Source organism: Erinaceus europaeus, chromosome 9 (assembly GCF_950295315.1).
Source record: "Erinaceus europaeus chromosome 9, mEriEur2.1, whole genome shotgun sequence".
Lineage (NCBI taxonomy): Eukaryota > Metazoa > Chordata > Mammalia > Eulipotyphla > Erinaceidae > Erinaceus > Erinaceus europaeus.
The window spans coordinates 50,335,620-50,356,921 of record NC_080170.1 but is presented as its reverse complement, the minus strand read 5'-3'; the positions used below and the strand labels follow the sequence as shown (position 1 = coordinate 50,356,921).

Below are 21,302 nucleotides of genomic sequence, written 5' to 3'. Positions count from 1 at the left end.
TGTCCTATAGTCTTGTCAATCCATTTTATAAATAAATTTTTAAAAATGAAAGAAAAACCATGGTGAGACTGGAAACTTTTGGTCTAACCCCTGGAAAGGGAGATTAGGGAGTTGGGCGGTAGCGCAGCAGGTTATGCGCAAAGTGCAAGGAACAAGGAACGGCAGGCGGAAGGATCCCGGTTTGAGTCCCCAGCTCCCCAACTGCAGGGGAGTGGCTCCACAAGCAATGAAGCACGTCTGCAAGTGTCTATCTTTCTCTCCCCTCTCTGTCTTCCCCTCCTCTCTCCATTTCTCTCTGTCCTATCTAACAATGATGACATCAATAACAATAACAATAATAACTACAACAATAGAACAACAAGGGCAACAAAAGGTAATAAATAAAATAGTTTTAAAAAATAGTTCTTTCCTTTGGGTGGGGGTAGATAGCATAATGGTTATGCAAACAGACTCTCATGCTTGAGGCTCCATAGTCCCAGTTTCAATCCCCTGCACCACCATAAACCAGAGCTGAACAGTGCTCTGGTAAGAGGAAAAAAGGGGGGGGGGATTAAAATTGGGTCTACATGATGAAGAGGCCATAGAGATCCCAAGGCATGGATATCTGAGAGCCTCTGGGTTGATGATCCTAGGAAGATACAGGGAGCCCCCCCACCCCACCCCAAGAGATCATGGAAGCTACTATCCTTCTCCATAGTTGGTTCTGTGCCTTACCTCCTCTGGCTATTCCTAAGGGCTTTTATATTAACAGCAATCTAAGTCAACTGCTTCACATTTTCTACGCTGCTCATCAAAGTTCTCAAGCCAAGGGACAGAATCATGGGAACCTCTGATTTTGCTGGTTACTCAGGGGTACAAGTGACCAACTGGTCTAGCAACTTAGCACCTGGCATCTGAAATGGAGAAAGTCCAGTAGGACTGAGCCTTGAACTTGTGGGCTTTACAATAACTGCAATCAGTTCTGAGTGTGAGACCCTGCTGATGGTGAAGAACCTCAATCTTGGAACTAGTGATTTAATGGCTTCCATATACAGACCCAATGGTTGTTTCTGGCTGAAATTTGGGGCCATTTGAAGGTGAAGCCATCCTCTGTTATTACTTTTATAAACTAACTTCCTGTTAACTTTTACTAACTCCAGCTTCCTGGTCACTCTAACATCTCAACTTCTACACAGCACATTCCTCTGGATGTGGCCTCTAGCCATCACCCCACAAAGGATGGAGGAAACCAAGAGTAGAACCCTGAGTCTGCTAAGCCTGATGAGGCCCAGGTGTCTCAGCCCTTCCTGCCATGGACAGCAAGACTGATGGCTGAGTCCACAAGGCTGGGGGAGCTGCAGAAAGCTGTCCAACAGTGGGGTAGGCTAGCAGGCTCTTAATACTTGGGTACAAGTCAGTGGCATTCTGTCTAGAGCAGCTAACATAGGGACCAGTTGGTGGTGCACCTGGTTGAATGCATGTTATAATGAACAAGGACCTGGGTTTGAGCCCCCAGTCCTCACCTGTAGGGGGAAAGCTTTGTGAATGGTGAAGCAGTGTTGTAGGTATCTTTGTGTCTCTCCCTCTCTATCTCCCCCTTCTCTCTAGATTTCCAGCTGTCTCTATCCAATAAATCATTTAAAAAATTATATTAAAAAAAGGGAGGATGTGGTCCAGGAGGTGGTGCACTAAGGCACTAGACTCTCAAGCATAAGGTCCTGAGTTCAGTCCCCAGCAGCACATATACCAGATGTCTGGTTCTTTTTTTTTTGCCTCCAGGGTTATTGCCTGGGGCTTGGTGCCTGCACTACAAATCCACTGCTCCTGGAGGCCTTTTTTTTTTTCCCTCCCATTTTGTTGCCCTTGTTGTCATTATCGTAGTATGTGTATTTAACCAGGTGCTCCACTGCCCAGCCCCAAGATCCCTATCTTTTTGTTGTCATTATTATTATTGTTGCCATTGATGTTGTTGGAGAGGACAGAGAGAAATCAAGAGGGGAGACTAAGAGTGGGAGAGAAAGATAGACACCTGTAGACCTGCTTCACTGCTTGTGAAGTGATCCCCCTGCAGGTGGGGAGCCAGGGGCTCAAACCGGGGTCCTTATGTGGTATCGTTAAAATTCAGAGCTCCAGCAGGGCGGGCTAGCTTCGCGGTGGTAGACAGAGACGACCAGAGACACAAGGCTGGGCAGAGAGGCTTTATTCACGAGCAGGCAAACATGTGCTCTCCTGTCTTTCTGCTCTGGTGGCAGAGAGAGACCCTTAAACTAATCACCACACAGATCCGTCCTGCATCCTCTCACGAGGCTACGCCAAGAACTCTGGAACTACTCTGGGCGGGGAGAAAAAGAGGCGTGAAACTAGCAAGGGCCAAACCAATTCTTCCAGAGGTGGGGGGAAGGAGACCAAACCAATATGAAACATACAACAATGTGGGTCCTTGCACTTCGCACCATGTGTGCTTAACCCACTGCGCTACTGCCTGACCCCTGTGGTCCTTTCTCTCTCTCTCCTTCTATCTTTCTCATTAATAAATAAATAAAATCTTTAAAAAAAAAAAGGGAGAGCAAGATGTCTTCTCAAGGGGATCCCTCACTCCTAAAGAAATTGGGGGGTTGGTGGTAGTGTACCTGGTTAGGTGTGTTACCATGCACTTGTAAGGACCTGGGTTCAAGCCCTTGGTCCCCACATGCAGGGGGAGTAGTCTCATGAGTGATGCAGTGCTGTAGGTCTCTCTCTCTCTCTATCCTCTTTCCCTCTCAATTTTACACTGTCCTAGTAAATAAAATAAAGTTAAAAAAAAAGGAAGTAAGAGAGAAAGAAGGAAAGAAAGAAACAGAGAACTCTGTAAGTGATTTTAGTGTGGAACTACACTGTGTAAACTTACAATCTTGTAAACCACTATTGATCACAAAAAAAAATGGTTTGACAAAATACGGAATAGGGGAAGACTTTCATGCCTGAGGCTCCAAAGTCTCAGGTTCAATCCTTGGCACCACCATACCCAGAGCCAAGTAGTGTTCTACTGAAATAAATAAATAAATAAGCACATAAAAGTAAACCAGCACTCAGTGTGATCTTCCTGAAGGCTGAGGAGCTTTGTTCAACCTCATTAAGGTATCAGTGTCAGATCTGGAACCTACTCAAAGACAAAGACCACCCGGGAGACTAAATGGGACCAAATGGAAAAGAACTTTATTTTCTCAGATCTTTAAGCAATCCCCACCACACTCCAAGCTGAAAGTCGTCTGCAGTTTAGCAGGACACCAAGAAAAGTAAGACACACAAAAATGACCCAGCAAGAGACCAGGCAGGTGCTTGAGTGGTCTGGCAAGATGCCAGGAAGTGTGTCCAGCTCAGCTCAACCATCACACAATTGTCACAGTCTTGAGCATGTCCGAGAGAACGTAGGTGCTATCCCAGCCCTGCTCTGGTCTCAGGGTCTGTTCCAAGGCCTGAGCCCCTTTTAGAAGCTCTGCTGTTTCACGTTTCCACTCAGGGCATAGCTGGCAGAACAGGATCTCATTCACCTCCCCATCGATCCTCCGGACATAGAGGACGGGGAATATGTCCTGGAGGCAGGCCAGCACCGAGTCCTTCAGCTTCACATCTCGGCACACAAGGTTGAGGATGAAGACACCTGTGGGCAGGAGGAAGAGTCAGAAAGAGCAGAGATCTAGTTGGAAGACAGGTGATCAGGGGACTGCAAGCCTGCAGAGGGCGCAGGGAACCAAAGCAAGAAGGGACAAGCAAAGGGACCAGAAACTGTGACGAAGCCTGCCTCAGACTAATATTTACTCCTCTGCACTACTAACAAACCATTCTATCATTCTCCATGCTCCCACTGTCCCAAAGAACCACATTAAGGGGGAGTCGGGTGGTAGCGCAGTGGGTTAAGCGCCCATGGTACATAGTGCAAGGACCAGCATAAGGATCCTGGTTCAAGCCTCCGGCTCCCCACCTGCAGGGGAGTCACTTCACAGGCAGTGAAGCAGGTCTGCAGGTGTCTATCTTTCTCTCCCCCTCTCTGTCCTCTCCTCCGCTCTCCATTTCTCTCTGTCCTATCCAACAACGACGACAACAATAACAAAAAATATATAATTAAAACCAAAAAATATTTATTTATTCCCTTTTGTTGCCCTTGTTTTATTGCTGTAGTTATTATTGGGTACAGGGGGAGTAGGGCGGTAGAGCAATGGGTTAATCACAGGTTGTGCAAAGCACAAGGACCAAGGTAAGGATCCCGGTTTGAGCCTTTGGCTCCCCACCTGTAGGGGAGTAGTTTCACAAGTGGTGAAGCAAGTCTGCAGGTGTCTATCTTTCTCTCCCCCCTCTATCTTCCCCTCCCCTCTCCATTTCTCTTTGTCCTATCCAATAACGACGGCATCAATAACAACAACAGTAAAACAACAATAAAACAAGGGCAACAAAAGGGAATAAATAAGTAAATATTTTTTTTAATAATAAAAATAATAAATTAAAGCCCCAAACAGAAACCATGCCCCAAACCAGCCACTATGAAGTGGAGAAACAAATTTTGGGAGTCACACAAAGACAGTTACAGCAATAAGAAGAAAGTCCTAATGCAACACTGCAAATCAATCTCACAACTATCATATTGCATGAAGGAAAATGGATTTAAAGAGTACAATCCAGGGGCAAGGGTAGATAACATAATGGTTATGCAAAAAGACTCTCATGCCTGAGGTTCCAAAGTCCCAGGTTCAATCCTCCACACCACCATAAACCAGAGCTGTGACTGTCATCACAAAACTACCTCATACTGATAGAAGTTGGGATAGTGTGTTATGCTTGAGAGAGAATGAGATCCTGGAAAGGAGGTAACAACTAGATTTCTCAGCTGGGAAGTAGCTGATCTGGTAAAATGCATGTCTTACAACACACAAGAATCTGTTCGAGCTCCAACATCTCATGGGAGCACCATAGACAGTATTGGACAGCTCCATGGATGGAGGAGTCAATCAGCAACTTCACACATATGTGAAGTTTTGGATTCATTCCCTAGAGCCATATGAGAGAAGCAAAATGATGCTGGACTTCTGTATGCAGGGATTGTGCTGTGTTTGGATCTGGTCAATGGGTGTGTATAACTCAGGGAATCTGACATGCACATTCACAGCATTTTTATTCAAACATTAATTGGTGCATTTGTGTGTGTGTGTGTGTGTGTGTGTAGTGTGCTCATTAGACCCTCCAGCCTGCACCATTCCACCACTTCCAGTGAACTTTTTATTCTCTCTTTCAATGTGAGACAGAGACAGAGACAGAGAGGAGAAACACTATGAATCTTTCCCTACTGACCCCCATGTGTACTCCATTGGGTGAGCTACCTCCCAGCCCCCAAAAGGTTGAGTGTTTGTAAAGGGCCCTATTCATTCCCTCTCCACCCTTTTGGCTCCCTATACCTTCAGGAGATAAGATGCATTTAACCTTCTGCAGGAACGATGGGTCTACGAAGGCCGGGGGAGGACAGCTCATTCCCAGGGCTGGGTCCTTACTGTCTACATCGAACATTATGACATCATAGGAAGGCGGTGCTGGAAAGAGAAGCAGGTGAGTTGGTCTGTGCTGCATAAATGAACCCACTGTGCCTGTGCCTATGTGGTTTGTGGTGACAGTGATTTGGCAAAAGTCTGAGAGGGTGACTTGCTGGGGGGCAGCCTGCACTTAGGAACAAGGAAGTCACTGTCCTCAATGTTCTGCAGCAGGTGGTCCACAGGGAAGATGGGGTTAGAGATTTTTAATCAGTGGGACCCATGGTAGCATGCTGATTATGTGGCTCAGAATCCTGGAAGAACCATCAAGTCTCCCCGAAAGGTCCTGAATGGTCGGAGAACCTGGACACCACCACTCAAAGCCACAGGGAGGCAGGATCTAGGAAGCCTCTGGTAGGTTTCTTGCACTCCCAGGTAATCCCAAACCCAGCTGAAAATCACTGATCTGGACAGAGTAGTTGTTGAAGGTAAGGGCTGCTGTGCAAAAGTGGTACAGTACCTTTTTCCTCAGCCCGGCTGCTAATGTACTTCAAACCATCTTCGATGTGGACCTTCATTCGCTCGCTTAGGGAGAAGCCAAACCACCGCTTAGCCACATCCAGCATGGAGGGGTCAATCTCCACAGCATCCACATAGGCCTTGGGGAAATGATCATGCACAAAGATAGGGAGGCTGCCTCCACCAAGACCCACCACCAGCAACGTCAGTGGTGTCTCTGTAATGAAAGAACAGAGCATTATTTTACCAACTGCAACAGTCATGGGAGGGAACTGAAGAAGAAGGACTCAAAGGGGTCAGGTGGAACACCTGGTTAAGTGCACATATTACAGTGCACAAGGACCCAGGTTCAAGCCTCTGGACACTTGTAACGGGAAAGCAAGGTTGCAGATGTCTCTCTCTCCCCCTCACTATCTCCACCAACCCAATTTCTGTCTCGGGAGTCGGGTGGTAGCGCAGTGGGTTAAGCACATGTGGCATGAAGTGCAAGGACCGGCATAAGGATCCCAGTTAAAGCCCCCGGCTCCCCACCTACAGGGGAGTTGCTTCACAGGCGATAGGCAGGTCTGCAGATGTCTTACTCTCCCCCTCTGTCTTCCCCTCCTCTCTCCACTTCTCTCTGTCCTATCCTACAACAAAAACAACATCAATAACAACAATAATAACTACAACAATAAAACAACAAGGGCAACAAAAGGGAATAAGTAAATATTTTTTTTAATTTTAAAAAAGAAATTTCTTCTCTATCCAATAATAAACAAATAAGTATAATTTTTAAAAGGGGGGGGCAGGTAGTGGTGCACCTGGTTAAGCACACACATTACAGTGCATAATCACCCAGGTTCAAGCCCCTGGTCGCCACCTGCGGAGGAAAGCTTCACAAGTGGTGAAGTAGAGCTGCAGGTGTCTCTCTCTCTCTCTCTTCCTATCTCCCTCTCCCTTCTCAATTTCTCTCTGTCTCTACCCAATAATAAATAAAAATTATAAAAAATTCTTTTAAAAAATTGAAAAAAAAAAAGGGACTTAGCAGAGTTGAGAGGAGTCAAGATTTTGAGAGGAGTCAAGATTTAGAGACCTGACCTCTGCCTCATCCGGAAATGCTGGAGTAAATATGACATCTGAAAACTCAAGCCTGGCTTCACTAGAGGCATATGAATTAGCTCAGCTGACATACTGTCAGTCTGCACTGTAGGTGATCAGAACCTCTAGGAAAGAGGACAGCAAGACATCTTGCTCATGATCACCAGGTATGCAGGATGTGGTGCACTCAGTCTAGTTTTTGACTTGTGTCACAATAGCTCTCAGACAAATCAACCAAGTGACACTCCACCAAAGATCCTGATATCACAGAACAGAGGCCCGAGTCCCACACCTAAGTACAGAAGAACCACAGAGTGAAAGGAGGCAGACAGAAAGAATCACTAAAGATAGGCCATGTGTATTCACCTAGGAACTGAGGCAGTTGAGACATTCATTGAACCAGACAGGCCAAAGATGCAAAAGTATTATGGTGAGACCTAATCAAGGGCTTTGCTGACAGTCACAGAAGTGAATATTTTTGCTACTGTGGTCAGATCCAAACCTATTACTAACTGCACTATAAATGTGATTTTTATTATTTTTCAATTTTTATTTATAAAATGGAAATATTGACAAGACTATAGGATAAGAGGGGTACATTTCCACACAATGCCCACACCCAGAGCTCCATATCCAATCCATTCTCTTAATAGCTTTCCTATTCTCTACCCCTCTGGGAATAGGGACCCAGGATCATTATGGGGTGCAGAAGGTGGAAGGTCTGGCTTCTATAATTATTTCCCCGCTGAACATGGGCACTGGCAAGTCGATCCATAATCCCAGCCTATCCCTCTATCTCTCCCTAGTGAGTCAGGGAACTGGGAAGGCGGGGCTTCAATTTTTTTTTTTTACAGATTTATTTACTTATGAGAGAGAGAAAGGAGAGAATCATATTATCACTCTGCCATAAGTAACGCCAGGGATTGAGCTCAGTACCTCATGCTTGAGAGTCTTAAGCTTTACCTACTGTGCCACCTCCAGGGTCACTGATTTTTTTTTTTCTTTAACTTTATTTATTTGATAAAGAAAAAGTAAGGGGTAGTAGTAGAGAGCATAAAGGTTATGCAAAGAGACTCTCATGCCTGAGGTTCCAAAGTCCCAGGTTCAGTCCTCCGCACCACCATAAGCCAGAGCTGAGTAGTGGAGTAGTGCTCTGGTAAACAAAAGAAAAAAAAGAAGAAAAAAAAAAAAAAGAAGGAAGGGGGATAGAGAGGAAGAGAGACAGAGAATCCTGCAACATTGCTTCACAACTTGTGAAGTTTTCCTCCTCAAAGTAGGAACTAACGGCATGAACATGGGTCCATGAAATGTTTACATGTGCACTTAACCAGGTGCACTGCCCAGCTTCATTTGTTTTTTTAAAGTAGAAATTCCAAGTAGAATTGTATCTGGTACTCAAATAAAACCCTACTGAAAAGTCAAAAATTCTCCTAAAATACAAAGGCAATTCAGAGGCTGGATGGTGGTGTACCTGGTTTAGCACACATGCTACAATGTGCAAAGACCCCAGTTCAAGACCCCAGCCCCTAACTGCAGGAGGAAAGCAGGTGTCTATCTCTCCCTCTCTCTCTCCCTTCCTCTTGATTTCTGGCTGTCTCAAAAAAAAAAAAAAAAAAAAAAAAAGTAAATGTTCCATTAGTGGGCTTCTACAAATGTAGAAATTTTGATCTGGGTACTTTCCATACCTCATTGACTATCATTTATACCTCAATTAAAAAATATATATATGTCAGGAAATGGCACATATGATAGAGCTAGTGCCACAACAGGTGAGAAGTCCTGGGTTTGAGGCCTGACACCATATGGAGCACCAAAGATAGCAACATGGGAGTTCTCTGGATAGTAGGACAGTGCTAAGGTGACTCCTCATTCTGTATGTCTCTCTCTAAATAAAAAGAATGAAAAATTGGGCCCAGGAGGCTGATCAGTGGCATGCATGAGAGAGGCCTTGAGTTTATTCCTCAGCACCTTATTAAAAATAAATAAATAGGGGGTCAGGTGGTAGCGCAGCAGGTTAAGCTCACATGACACAAAGTGTAAGGACCGGCATAAGGATCCCAGTTCGAGCCCCCAGCTCCCCACCTGCAGGGGAGTTGCTTCACAAGCAGTGAAGTAGGTCTGCAGATGTCTATCTTTCTCTCCCCCGTCTTCCCCTCCTCTCTCGATTTCTCTCAGTCCTTATCCAACAACGAGCGACATCAACAATGACAATAATAACCACAACAAGGCTACAACAACAAGGGCAACAACAGGGGAAAAATAAAATGGCCTCCAGGAGCAGTGGCTTCATGGTGCAGGCACTGAGCCCCAGCAATAACCCTGGAGGCAAAAATAAATAAATAAATAAATAAATAAATAAATAAATAAATAAGGGGTTGGGCAGTGGCACACCAGGTTAAGTGCACATAGTACAAAGCACAAGGATCCTGGTTTGAGCTCCTGCCTTCCCACCTGCAGGGAAGTGACTTCACAAGCAGTGAATCAGGTCTGCAATTGTCTATCTTTCTCTCCACTTCTTTTTTTTTTTAATTTATTAATTTTCCCTTTTGTTGCACTTGTTTTTGTTTTTTTATTGTTGTAGTTATTGTTGTTATTGATATCATCATAGTTAGATAGGACAGAGAGAAATGGAGAGAAGAGGGGAAGTTAGTGAGGGGTAGAGAAAGCTAGACACCTGCAGACCCGCTTCACTGCCTGTGAAGTGACTCCCCTGCAGGTGGGGAGCCGGGGGCTCGAAAAGGGATCCTTACACCGGTCCTTGCGCTTGGCGCCACATGCCATTAACCTACTGCACTACACCTTTCTCTGCCCTTCTGTCTGTCTTCCCCTCCCCTCTCAATTTCTCTCTGTCCTATCAAAAAAAAAAAATCGAGAACATGGCCACAGGTGCAGTGGATTCATAGTGCAGGCACTGAGCCCCAGTGATAATACTGGATGCAATAAATAAATAAATAAATAGAAATAAGTAGAAGACATTACTACAGGAAGCCATTTCAAAAATACCATTTGAGTTTGAGAGTAAAGTTACTTGAATGGTACTAATCAAGAAGACGGTCAGAATAAAGATAGGAAAATTTATGTCCCTGTTGTTTTTTAGTTTTTGGGGGTTTTTTTTTGCCTCCAGAGTTATTGCTGGGGCTTGGTGCCTGCACCATGAATCCACTGCTCCTGGAGGCCATTTTTTTCCTTTTGTTGTCCTTATTGGTTTTTGTTATTATTATTGTTGTTGTTGTTATTGCTGTCGTCATTGTTGGATAGAACAGAGAGAAATGGAGAGAGAAAGGAAGATAGAGAGGGAGAGAGAAAGATAGACAGCTACAGACCTGCTTCACCTCCTGTGAAGCGACCACCTGCAAGTGGGGAGCTGGTGGCTCAAACCAGGATCCTTAAGCCAGTCTCTACACAGCTGCGTTGTTCTGTAATCATAGTTCTTATGCCATAAGACAGCTGGTCCTGTTTTCTTACCCAGGAGCAGCTCTGGATTCTGCAGCAGGGCGAGGCCTGCAATCATGGCTTTGTGGTGCTCGCAGCACAGGTAACTCTTGTCAATGGACTGTCCCGGGACTGCAGGCAGGTCCTCCAGAGTGTCAGCAGGCCGAGGCTTATTCTTATCCTTCTTCCTTTTCTTCTGGGCTAAAAGACAGACACATGAAATCCTTATAAAGTCAGGAAACCCAGGTCTGCCCTGCATCCTAACCATCTACCTGGTCATTTTGATGCCCTTAAAAATTGGGAATCTGTATGCCCACCATGCCTGTGCTACTTCACCTTTGTGACATGAGTTCTTCAGCAGCCTGCCTTCTGACTGAACCACGTTCCTGTTGCTAAGGAAGATGAGCCGCCGGAAGAAGTGCTTGTTTTCACCCTGCACATCCTCAATGATGTAATCTCCACTCAGGCAACTGCGGTCCACATGGCGAACCTTCCGGACTCCGATGTCCTTACCCACAGACAAAAAGGGCACCTAGAAGTTCAGCAGAGAAGTGGTCTAAACAAGAAATGATGTCACTTCCCTCTAGGTATGTAAGGAACCCCCAGCAGGAACTCCAAAGGTACAGTCTTGAGTTACCTTTCTGGACTCGTTGTAGAGATTGCAAAATGTTTCAGTCACCTTTTACAAGTCAGACAGACACATAAAGATCCCCCAGACCATTAGTGAAATATACTTACTTCTCCACAAGAGAAATATAAGTTTTTCTCAACAGTTCTCCCTAAGAGAACTTTTAGAAAATGGTAAAGGACAATGAGGTAACCTACAGGGAAAAGCTAGCATTCTAAGATAGGGAAGTTAATGGAATAAAGATAGAAATATTCAGAGGAAGGTCAATAAGATAGCTTACTAGGTAGGTGCCTGCCCTATCATGTATTCAGCCCAGATTCAAATATCCATATGGCTTCTTAATATCATAGAAAAATGTATCCCCCTCCCATCCCTCTTTCCAACTTTTACATCTGTTTCTTCTTTAAAATAAGCATGAGTGACACTATAATAATGGTTAAATCAAGGAAAAACATTGGAGAAGTGAAACAGGACAAAAGTTCAGCTAAAAGACCCCCAATGGTAGAAGCACTGAAGAATGAGATCAACATCCAACCATTAATTGAGACATTAGTCACCGGAGTGAGGAGTTTCAAAAAACTGTCATCAGAAATGCAGAAACAACAAGTGAGACTCTAAAAGAGAGTATTATCTTGAAGTAATTAGAGAGCTGAAAGCTGAAATAGCTGAGCTAAGAGCACAACAAGCTAAAAAACAGTATCAGAACAGGGTAACAAAATAGCTGAGCTACAGAAAACAACAGAGGGGAGAGAGAATAGAATAAATGAGGCCGAAAACAGAATCTGCAAGATTGAGGACAAATTAGAGACAACTAAGAAATAAGTAAGAGATCTCAAAAAGAGATTAAGAGATATTGAAAACAACAGAGACATATGGGATGACTTCAAAAGAAATAATATACGCAGGAGTTGGTGGCAGCTCAGCAGGTTAAGCGCATGTGGCGCAAAGCACAAGGACCGGTGTAAGGATCCTGGCTTGAGCCCCCGGCTCCCCACCTGCAGGGGAGTCGCTTCACAAGCAGTGAAGCAGGTCTGTAGGTGTCTATCTTGCTCTCCCCTTCTCTGTCTTCCCCTCCTCTCTCCATTTCTCTCTGTCCTATCCAACAATGATGACATCAATAACAACAGCAACAAGGGCAACAAAAGGAAATAAATAAATATTTAAAAAGAAATAATATACGCATTATAGGACTAGCAGAGGAAGAAAGAGAGGGAGGGGAAGAAAGCATTCTACAGGACATAATAGCTGAGAACTTCTCTAATCTAGACAACATAAAATACATAAAGGTTCAAGAAGCCCAGAGAGTTCCAAACAGAATTAACTTAAAAGACACCCGAGACACATCATATTTAGAATGAAATGTAATAAGGATAAAGAAAGGATCCTTAAGGCTGCAAGAGAAAAACAAAGAGTCACCTACAGAGGAAAACCCATAGATTACAGCTGACTTCTCCACACAAACACAAAAAAGAAGAGAATGGCAAGATATCTATTGAGTGCTCAATGAGAAAGGCTTTCAACCAAGACTACTGTATCCTGCTAGACTGCCATTCAGACTAGATGGAGGCATAAAAACCTTCTCAGACAAGCAACTATCACCAAGCCTGCCCTGCAAGAAGTTCTGAAAGGTCTCCTATAAACAATAAGATCACCATAAACATGCCATATATCAGAATACTCTATAAAATAATCTATAATAATGGCATTAAAATATCTTCAATCTATAATATCAATAAATGTCAATAGCCTGAATTCACCTGTTAAAAGGCACAGAGTAGGAAGATGGAACAGAAAACATAACCCAACAATATGCTGTCTAGAGGAAATTCACCTAACTCAACAAGACACAGACTCAAAGTGAAAGGATGGAAAACTATCATACAGGTCAATGGGCCACCAAAAAGGGGGGGGGGGGCAGGAACAGCTATGCTCATATCTGACATGATAGACCTTAAAATAAAAGATAGGGATAAACATTACTCAGAGGATCAATCAATCAAGAGGGCTTAATGATTATCAACATCTATGCACCCAAGGAGAGGCCATCTAAATACATCAAACATCTACTGAAAGAGCTACAGCAATATATTAGCAGCAACACAGTAATAGTAAGGGACTTTAACACCCCACTCTCTCAACTTGACAGATCATCCAGGAAGAAAATCAATAAAGAAACAAAGGAAGCTAAATAAAGAGAGAGAGAAACTAGAACTATTGGACATTTTCAGAGTAAAAAATGGTGACTTCACCATTTTCAGCCCATCTTGGATGAAGCTTGAAGAAATCATATTAAGTGAAATAAGTCAGAAACAGAAGGATGAATATGGGATGATCTCATTCACAGGCAGAAGTTGAAAAACAAGATCAGAAGGGAAAGCACTAAACAGAATTTGGACTGGAGTTAGTGTATCGCACCAAAATAAAAGACTCGGGGGGGGGGGGGGTCCTGGAAGAAGATGACAGAGGACCTAGTGGGGGTTGTACTGGAAAACATTAATTCCCCAATAAAGAAAGAAAAATGTGCATGAGTATTTAATCATCAATAGGGTGCCTGACTTGGCACAGGGTGAGAGGTCACAAAAGAACCCCATGCAGGACCTAGATGTCCCTGGTTTCACCAACCACCAGGCTGGCCAGAAAAGACCAAACACAGTCCTCTATAAACACAGATCTACTGTGAGCTTACTTTTCAGACCTATTATTGCCACATGAGAGTATCTAGGCACAGGAGTATACTCTGGTGCTGTGGTGTTTCTCCTCTATCTCTACATGAATGAAAAAACAGCCAAGAAGCAGAGAAATTGTGCATATGTACTTGTGCCACCAAAAAAAAAAAAAAAAATCTACCTGTTAATTACCCTTGGTGGCTAGGATACTGGATGGATTATATCAACTCATAGTAGGTCTCTTTCCAATAAAACACCAGACCAGCAATACAAAACATCCTAGAGATACTGCTAAGCTACTCAGACCATTTCCACTCCACACTTAGATAGCAATGTTTCTGGAGTCCAAGAGTCAAAGAACACATCCTTCAGGCACCTCTGCATAGTACAGACACACACAGACTCTCATTCTCTCTCTCTCTCTCTCTCCCCATCTCTGGACATCAACAATGCCCCAGCCTACCTCCTCCCATGGCCATCGAGCATCATTTCTACCCAGTTAGCTCTTAACTGATGGCATGGACCAGAAGTCCTAGATTCTGGGTACTTTCAAGAGGCCCTGGGCCCTCCCAGCTAGTGACACTCCTCTGGAGCCTCCAAGAGAAACTGCCCAAGTGTTTACCCTCTGCTGGGCAGGCATCCCAGCAGGGGCCAGCTCCAGGACCCTGGTCGACAGCTCATCCTGGATGCTGCTCATGTCCTCATAGTGCTGGCCTCGATGCAGAGCCACGGTGACAAGTCTCTGGTAGCCTGAGCTGAGTGCCAGCTGCTTCCGGCCTTCATCCATGCCAAAGAGCCACTCGGTCTCCCGGCCCTGGGGAACTAGAGAAAGGTAAATGGTAATGGATGTCTGGGGAAAGGGTTTTAATACATAACCCTTATGACCACATAGCAGAAAGCAAGGCCTGAATGGGATCCAGCGCCTTCATTTTAGGGGCTAGCAACTCCCCATGGGACATGACCAGAGCAAAGCAACAGGTCCCATGGCAGCTAACAATTGTGAGCACATGTGCAAGGGGAGAGAGGCTAGTGCAAACATAGGAACAACCAACATTCAGCATTGGACTCTGCAGCATGAGGTCCTGAGTTCAATCCCCGGCAGCACATGTACCAGAGTGATGTCTGGCTTTTTCTCTCTCCTCCTGTGTTTCTCATTAATAAATAAAAATCTTAAAAAAAAAAAAAAAAAAAAAAAAGCGGGGGGGAAGTCAGGCAGTAGTGCAACAGGTTAAGTACACATGGTGCAAAGTGACCGGCACAAGAATCCCGGTTGGAGCCCCCAGTTCTCCACCTGCAGGAGAGTTGCTCCACAGGCGGTGAAGCAGGTCTGCATGTGTCTGTCTTTCTCTCCTTCTCTCCATGTCTCTCTGTTCTATCCCACAACGACATCAATAACAACAATAAAAAACAAGGGCCAACAAGGGCAACAAAGGGAAAATAAGGGAGCTGGGCGGTAGCGCAGCAGGTTAAGCGCACGTGGCACTAAGCGCAGGGACAGGCCTAAGGATCCCGATTCAAGCCCCCAGCTACCCACCTGCAGGGGGATCGCTTCACAGGTGGTGAAGCTAGTCTGCAGGTGTCTATCTTTCTCTCCCCCTGTCTTCCCCATCTCTCTTGATTTCTCTCTGTCCTATCCAATAACAGCAACAACAATAATAATCACAATGATAAAACAAGGGCAACAAAAGGGGAAATAAAAAGAAACTACCTAAATCCACACAGAAGTCCAAGTTACAGGCAGTTAGCAACCCCATTTTTATAAAAGAGGAAAAAGATGCAGAAATTACATTATTTGCCTACGACCAATAGATGACAAGGCCCCTTGGGACTCAAGCCTGGTTAGACCCCACACTCCTGTCTACTTGCACTGTTCCATCCTACTGGTGGATGGTTAGGGTTATGGAGCACTTAGGGAAATACTAATAGCTCAGTTGTTGGGAAACATTACCAGCGTAACTATCTTGCATCTGTCTAGAACTTCCTACTTTTGATTTTCTTTTTTAATGCATTTGCCAGGAATTGAACAGGGTCTTAACTATGTATTCCACTACAGAACAGTCTCTCCATTAGTTGTGATTCTGTTATTTTAAGAAAATGAGAGAGACACCAAAGTACATTATTTTTTTTAATTTTATTTATTTATTCCCCTTTTGTTGCCCTTGTTGTTTTATTGTTGTAGTTATTATCGATGTCATTGTTGTTGGATAGGACAGAGAGAAATGGAGAAAGGAGGGGAAGACAGAGAAGAGGAGAGAAAGACAGACACCTGCAGACCTGCTTTACCGCCTGTGAAGTGACTCCCCTGCAGGTGGGGAGCCGGGGGCTCAAACCTGGATCCTTTTGCCAGTCCTTGAGTTTGGCGCCACCTGCGCTTAACCTGCTGCACTACCGCCCGACTCCCCCAAAGTAAATTATTATCCATAGAATTCCACTTGTTTTTTTTATTTGGTGCTTTCATATGGTGTTAGCAGTCAAACACAAGGCATCACAAAAGGAGTAAATGCTGTCTACCTGATGAGTTAACCCAATGGCTCAAGAATTTTTAACTTCTGAAAGCATTTTCTCTGACTCTCTTTTGATTCTTATCAAAGTAAATATGGGAGGAAGAAGAGGGTTTGGCTGGTGTATCAGTACATAAAGCCCATGCCTTCCATGTGTAAGGCCCTTAGTTAAATCCCCAGCAATAAAAATCAAACTGAGTGTAACTCCACGGATGGTGGAGTGGTGATGATTTAATGTAGCTCTCCCTTTATTAAAAATAAAAAGGGGGGTTGTGGTGCACCCAGTTAAGCCCACATAGTACTAAGCACAAGGACCCGCACAAGGATCTGGGTTCAAGCCCCCAGGTCCTCACCTGCAGGGAAGATGCTTCACAAGCATCAAAACAGGTCTGTAGGTATCTGTCTTTCTCCCTCTCTATTTCCCCCTCCCCTCTTAATTTCTTTCTGTCCTATCCAATAAAATAGAAAAAATGGCCACCAGGAGCAGTGAATTTATAGTGCTGGCACCAAGCTCCAGCAATAACCCTGAAAGAAAAAATAAATCAATGAAAGGGAGAGGGGGAGACAGAAAAACAGCTCACTTGAATAATACGCTGCTTTACATGTGCACAAGCCAGGTTCAAACCTAATTCCCAGCACATTGGAGGAGCTTGGGTGCTGTGGTTTCTTTCACTCTCTTTGACTCTGTATATCTATGTTTAAAAAGTCATCCTGGAGTTGCAAAGTCTCGGTGATGATTAAAAAAGAGGGGGAGGGATGTCTTAATCTAAGTGCTTTCATTTAACACTGACATCTATGAAGTTCTCATCATCTGCCAGGTACCATTCAGATCTTTTATACTGCTGACAACTACCTAAGTCCACTCTCACTTTATAAGTGAGGACACTGTGGCACAGGAAGTAACGTCCAATATGATACATCCAGGAGTGGTCAAGCCAAGACTGAAACCCCAATACTCAAGCTCCAGAACTCTGCATCCTTTTTTTTAAGATACTCCTCTGCACTATCGCTAAATTCAACAGAAAAACACAACTTCCCTGAAGTTCACAGCTGCTCAGTGGCTCCCATTCCTCAACATCTGAGAGCAATGAACACTTCACAGTATATGACTTGCAATACATATACCTGCATCTTTTTACTGTGCTCCTCAACAGCCCTGGTTCTTAAGCTTTTGCAATGAAAAATAACAAGAGACAAGTCTCAACCTTCTCCGCAGGGACTGGATTACATGCCAGAATCAGCCTAATCCATCCTGCCAGATAAAACCAGCCACAGTGGGTCCCAGCCCCTCCCTGGAAGAAGGGAAGCAGATTTCAACTCACTGATGAAAATGGCAAAATCATTGTCCCGCGCTGGCTTCACAGTGGGGCTGTCTACTACATGGAGGGTGTAGCGCGGCTGCCCTGTGTCCCCGCTGCACAAGTCCAGGGACACACATCCCAGCCCGCCCTTGTGGCGCAGCTGGCTGCAAAGCCAGGTGTACTGCTGCCGCTCCTGCACGGCCTCAGCCAAATGCTTGCTGCTCTCCAGCCTTATGGGCTGGCCCCACTCCTGTAGGCAGAGCTCAAAGATGGGTGAGGTCTGGCCAGGGATTTGTCTGAGTTTGGTCATGATGAAAACAAAGACAGGCATGGAAAAGTGAGATTCTGCTTCAGATGCCAGGTTCCGGCTGCCAGCCACTTGGTGCACTCGCACCATCCACCCTTCCTGAGAGAAGCGCTTTACTACTGTCTTCAGGACGTGCTCTTGGGCCAGGGAGATGCACAGGTAGCGCCCGCCCACCTTCAGGACACGATCGACCTCGGCCAGCATCCGGTCCACCTGCTTCAGGGTCTGTGCCTCCTCGTCTGTCAGGATAGCATCTAGGGTACCCTTGTCTAGTACCACCTGGAAGGCAGCATCAGGAAATTCCATCTGGGTCATGTCCATCTTCAGGAAGTGTAAGTTGGGCCGGCGGCTGGCATTGCGTTCCTGCATCTGCTTTATGACCACCTCGCTGATGTCAATGTTGACTATTTCCTGGTAGCCTGAATCATACAGACACTCACTCAGCTCCGAGTTTCCACACCCAACCACCAGCACCTAGGGGGAGGCAAAAGCGGAGGGTCAAGACAAAGCAATGTTTTAGATACTTGGAGGAATTGAGGCTCTCCACAGCTGGTGATGTTTTCATAAGGTAGAAAAGCTACTGGCAGGAGAGAGCAACTTTCAGAGTTGATTCTAGTCATGCCAGTTGATTTCAAGTCAATTTCACTTTGAAAAGTTAGAGGAGCTCACTCCTAAAACCTCCATCAAGAGCAGCAAGCTTTGCAAAAAAATGGGCTTTCTGTAATGCAGAAACAAAATAATCCTAACTTTTTCCCCTCTGAATCAAAGAATTGAAAGGAAGTCATAGCATCCAAATTTAACTGTTAGAAATAAAGTCTTCTACTTGTTTTGCTGGTGAAAACCTAAGACTGTAACAATCCTATTCTTCTTATGTCCTGAGCTCCACTTCATGCTAGTTGGCTTTTTTTTTTTTAAGATTTATATATTTATTTTGTAAGAAAGAACCAGAGAATGTTCTGGCATAAGCAGTCCTAGGGACCCAGAGCTGGGGGGGGGGGGGTGTTCCTAAGACATGCAAGTCTTATCCTCTATCCACTGAATTATCTCCTTGGCCTGCCATTTTCTGAAACCAAGCTTAGTACACACACTGCTGCTGCTTTTACTAGGAAGTAATCTCCCATTTATCCTTCACACTTTCTTCCCAGTAACATTTTTGTCTCCAGAAAAGCATGAGATGTGCATTCACTTTAGGGCTAAATGGGTCTAAGTTTAATCCCAATGTAACCATTTTTACATATGTGATCTTGGGCAAGAAACCAGCTCTGAGCTTCAATTTCTTCCTCTATAGGGCATCTGCCACTATTCACCTAAGTTTATTATGAGAATTCAACTACTGAAGCACAATGCTTAGCACTAAAAAACCTCCTCCATGCCAGTCCCTCTTCTACCCTTCTTCCTTACCCACTTCAAGTACATGCTCACCTCTATCAAAACTCCTATTGGTGCACTTAACACTTTTCAGTGCTGTCCAGGGTTTCTAAACACTCTTGTAGCTAAAATTTTGGCTGAGCACAGTGTCTGAAATTCAGTGGGCTGCAACCACTCTTTGATCAGTATAGCTCCATGTGCTGCATAGTCTGGAAAGACACAGTGATAAAGGAGACTATTATCTTTTTTTAGTAGAATACAGCTGAGATGGACTACTAAAAAAGAAAAGTCACTCTACCAACTAGTCTGTTAGCTGAAAGCCTTTAAAAGAAAAACAGTTAATATTTTGAGCTCAACATCTCAAAATCTTGACTGCCCTCTGGGCTCAGATACTAGGTTTTGAACTGTTTTTTTTTTTTCCTTTTTTAAAATTTTTATTTATAAATTGGAAATATTGACAAGATGATAAGAGGGGTACATTTCCACACAATGCCCACCCCCAGAGCTTCATATTCAATCCCCTCCCTTGATAGCTTCCCTACTCTTTATCCCTCCGAGGAATAAAGAACTGTTCATTTTTATTTTGCTTTCTGAAACACCTTTCATCAAATGCATGACTACATGTAGCATTCTGCAACTGTCCTCCACACTACCACATCCCAACAGATGATCCTTATTGACAACAGATGACCAGAAGAGAAGTAGTATCACCTAATTTAAAAGAGAAGACAGATTTTACTTGGACGTGAGAGAGGACTGTAAAAGATTCTTTGCTTGACCAAACTTCAGTCAAGCTTCCAGACCCATCTGTGAACCTCTTTCTAAAATCCGGTTTTAGCAAGAACTCTGATGAGTCAACTTATAACAACAATTCCTGTCCTCCAGATCTGAATGTCCTTGGTATCTACTCGGTTTCTCCAGCCCCCAATGTTCCCCTGGTGATATCTGAACACTCGCGCCTGTCCTCAGCAATAATCCTGTCAGGTCGGTTTAGTCAGAATGTCCCTTACCCACATATCTGCTCTTGGCACTTTTCCTTTGACCCTTGCCCTACTCTGGCTATAAATGCCCACTGTCCCGGGCTGTCCTGGGGACGAAGCCCAGTTCTATAAGGAAAGAGCTCTTTTTCTATTTTTCTCTTAGCAAACTTGGCTTTACTACTTCAACATACATACATATATATGCTGTCGTTAAACGGAATGATGCCTGGGGTCATGAAACAAAGTGACGACGACCCACGTCTGTTTGTCCCAGAAGCTGAATGTCAGCACCCACTCTCAGCTCACCTTCTCGCGGGACTTGATGTATTTGTGGAGCAGTGCGCAGAGATCCAAGTAGCTTCCGTACCACTCGAAGGCTTTTCTCCCTCGAAGCTGGAAGAACTTCTCCCAGTAGTCCGCAGAGGCGAACTCCCTGGAGCTCTTCGGGAGGAGATTCATCTTCCCGCGCGAGGGCTGTGTGTAGGGGGCCGTCCGTCACAAGAGAGGTGCACCCGCAATCCCTACACTCCACAAGGCTACTCTACTGGACACACTGCGCCCACAGCCCGCCTCCACGTGGGAACCCAGCACTCTCCCCGAACAGAACTTTTCCACAGGCAATCACTTCCGGGTTCCAGACCTTTCCGGGTTCTCATTGGTCACTGACTGTCAATACTGACTTCTCATTGGCTGAATCGACGCAGGCGCACAATGTCTGGTCCTCAGGCAGAGACTTGCTGGAGCGGAAATGACCAGCTGCCCTGAGGCTGGGTTGGTGTACATTTGATGGGCTTCTTGTACCTTACGCAGAATATTGATGTCTTCACTTTTTTTTTTTATAATTCAAATTTAATTTAGAGGACGGTGGCACCTGAAGACGCTTTTCCTACACCAAACACAAAATTCCACTTTAAGTAATATAATAAAATCCAGGGAAAAGAAAACCACAACTAGGTTGTTGATTTCAGATTTCTTCCAAGTACAGAATACAATTCGGAAGGCTGATTTGTATTCTCTGCTTCCTTAGGTTGCCATTTTGATAGCAT

General features: G+C 44.6%; 1 protein-coding gene across 2 annotated transcripts; it reads right to left on the bottom strand.

The window, feature by feature from the left end:
- Positions 1 to 3,152: 3,152 nt before the first annotated feature.
- METTL13 (methyltransferase 13, eEF1A N-terminus and K55) lies at positions 3,153 to 20,909 on the bottom strand. 2 transcript variants are annotated; one of them, XM_007525193.3, is made up of 8 exons: positions 20,563 to 20,906; positions 17,623 to 18,382; positions 14,422 to 14,621; positions 10,842 to 11,037; positions 10,539 to 10,706; positions 5,995 to 6,210; positions 5,406 to 5,537; positions 3,153 to 3,619 (listed from the first exon to the last, which is right to left on the bottom strand). In XM_007525193.3, the coding sequence occupies exons 1-8, from the start codon at positions 20,713 to 20,715 to the stop codon at positions 3,348 to 3,350; spliced, it is 2,097 nt and encodes a 698-aa protein (XP_007525255.1). In that variant the 5' UTR covers positions 20,716 to 20,906; the 3' UTR covers positions 3,153 to 3,347. The 2 variants fall into 2 exon arrangements, with proteins under 2 accessions (XP_007525255.1, XP_016044626.1); XM_016189140.2 differs by having other exon boundaries at positions 3,433 to 3,619; positions 5,431 to 5,537; positions 20,563 to 20,909.
- Positions 20,910 to 21,302: the final 393 nt, after the last annotated feature.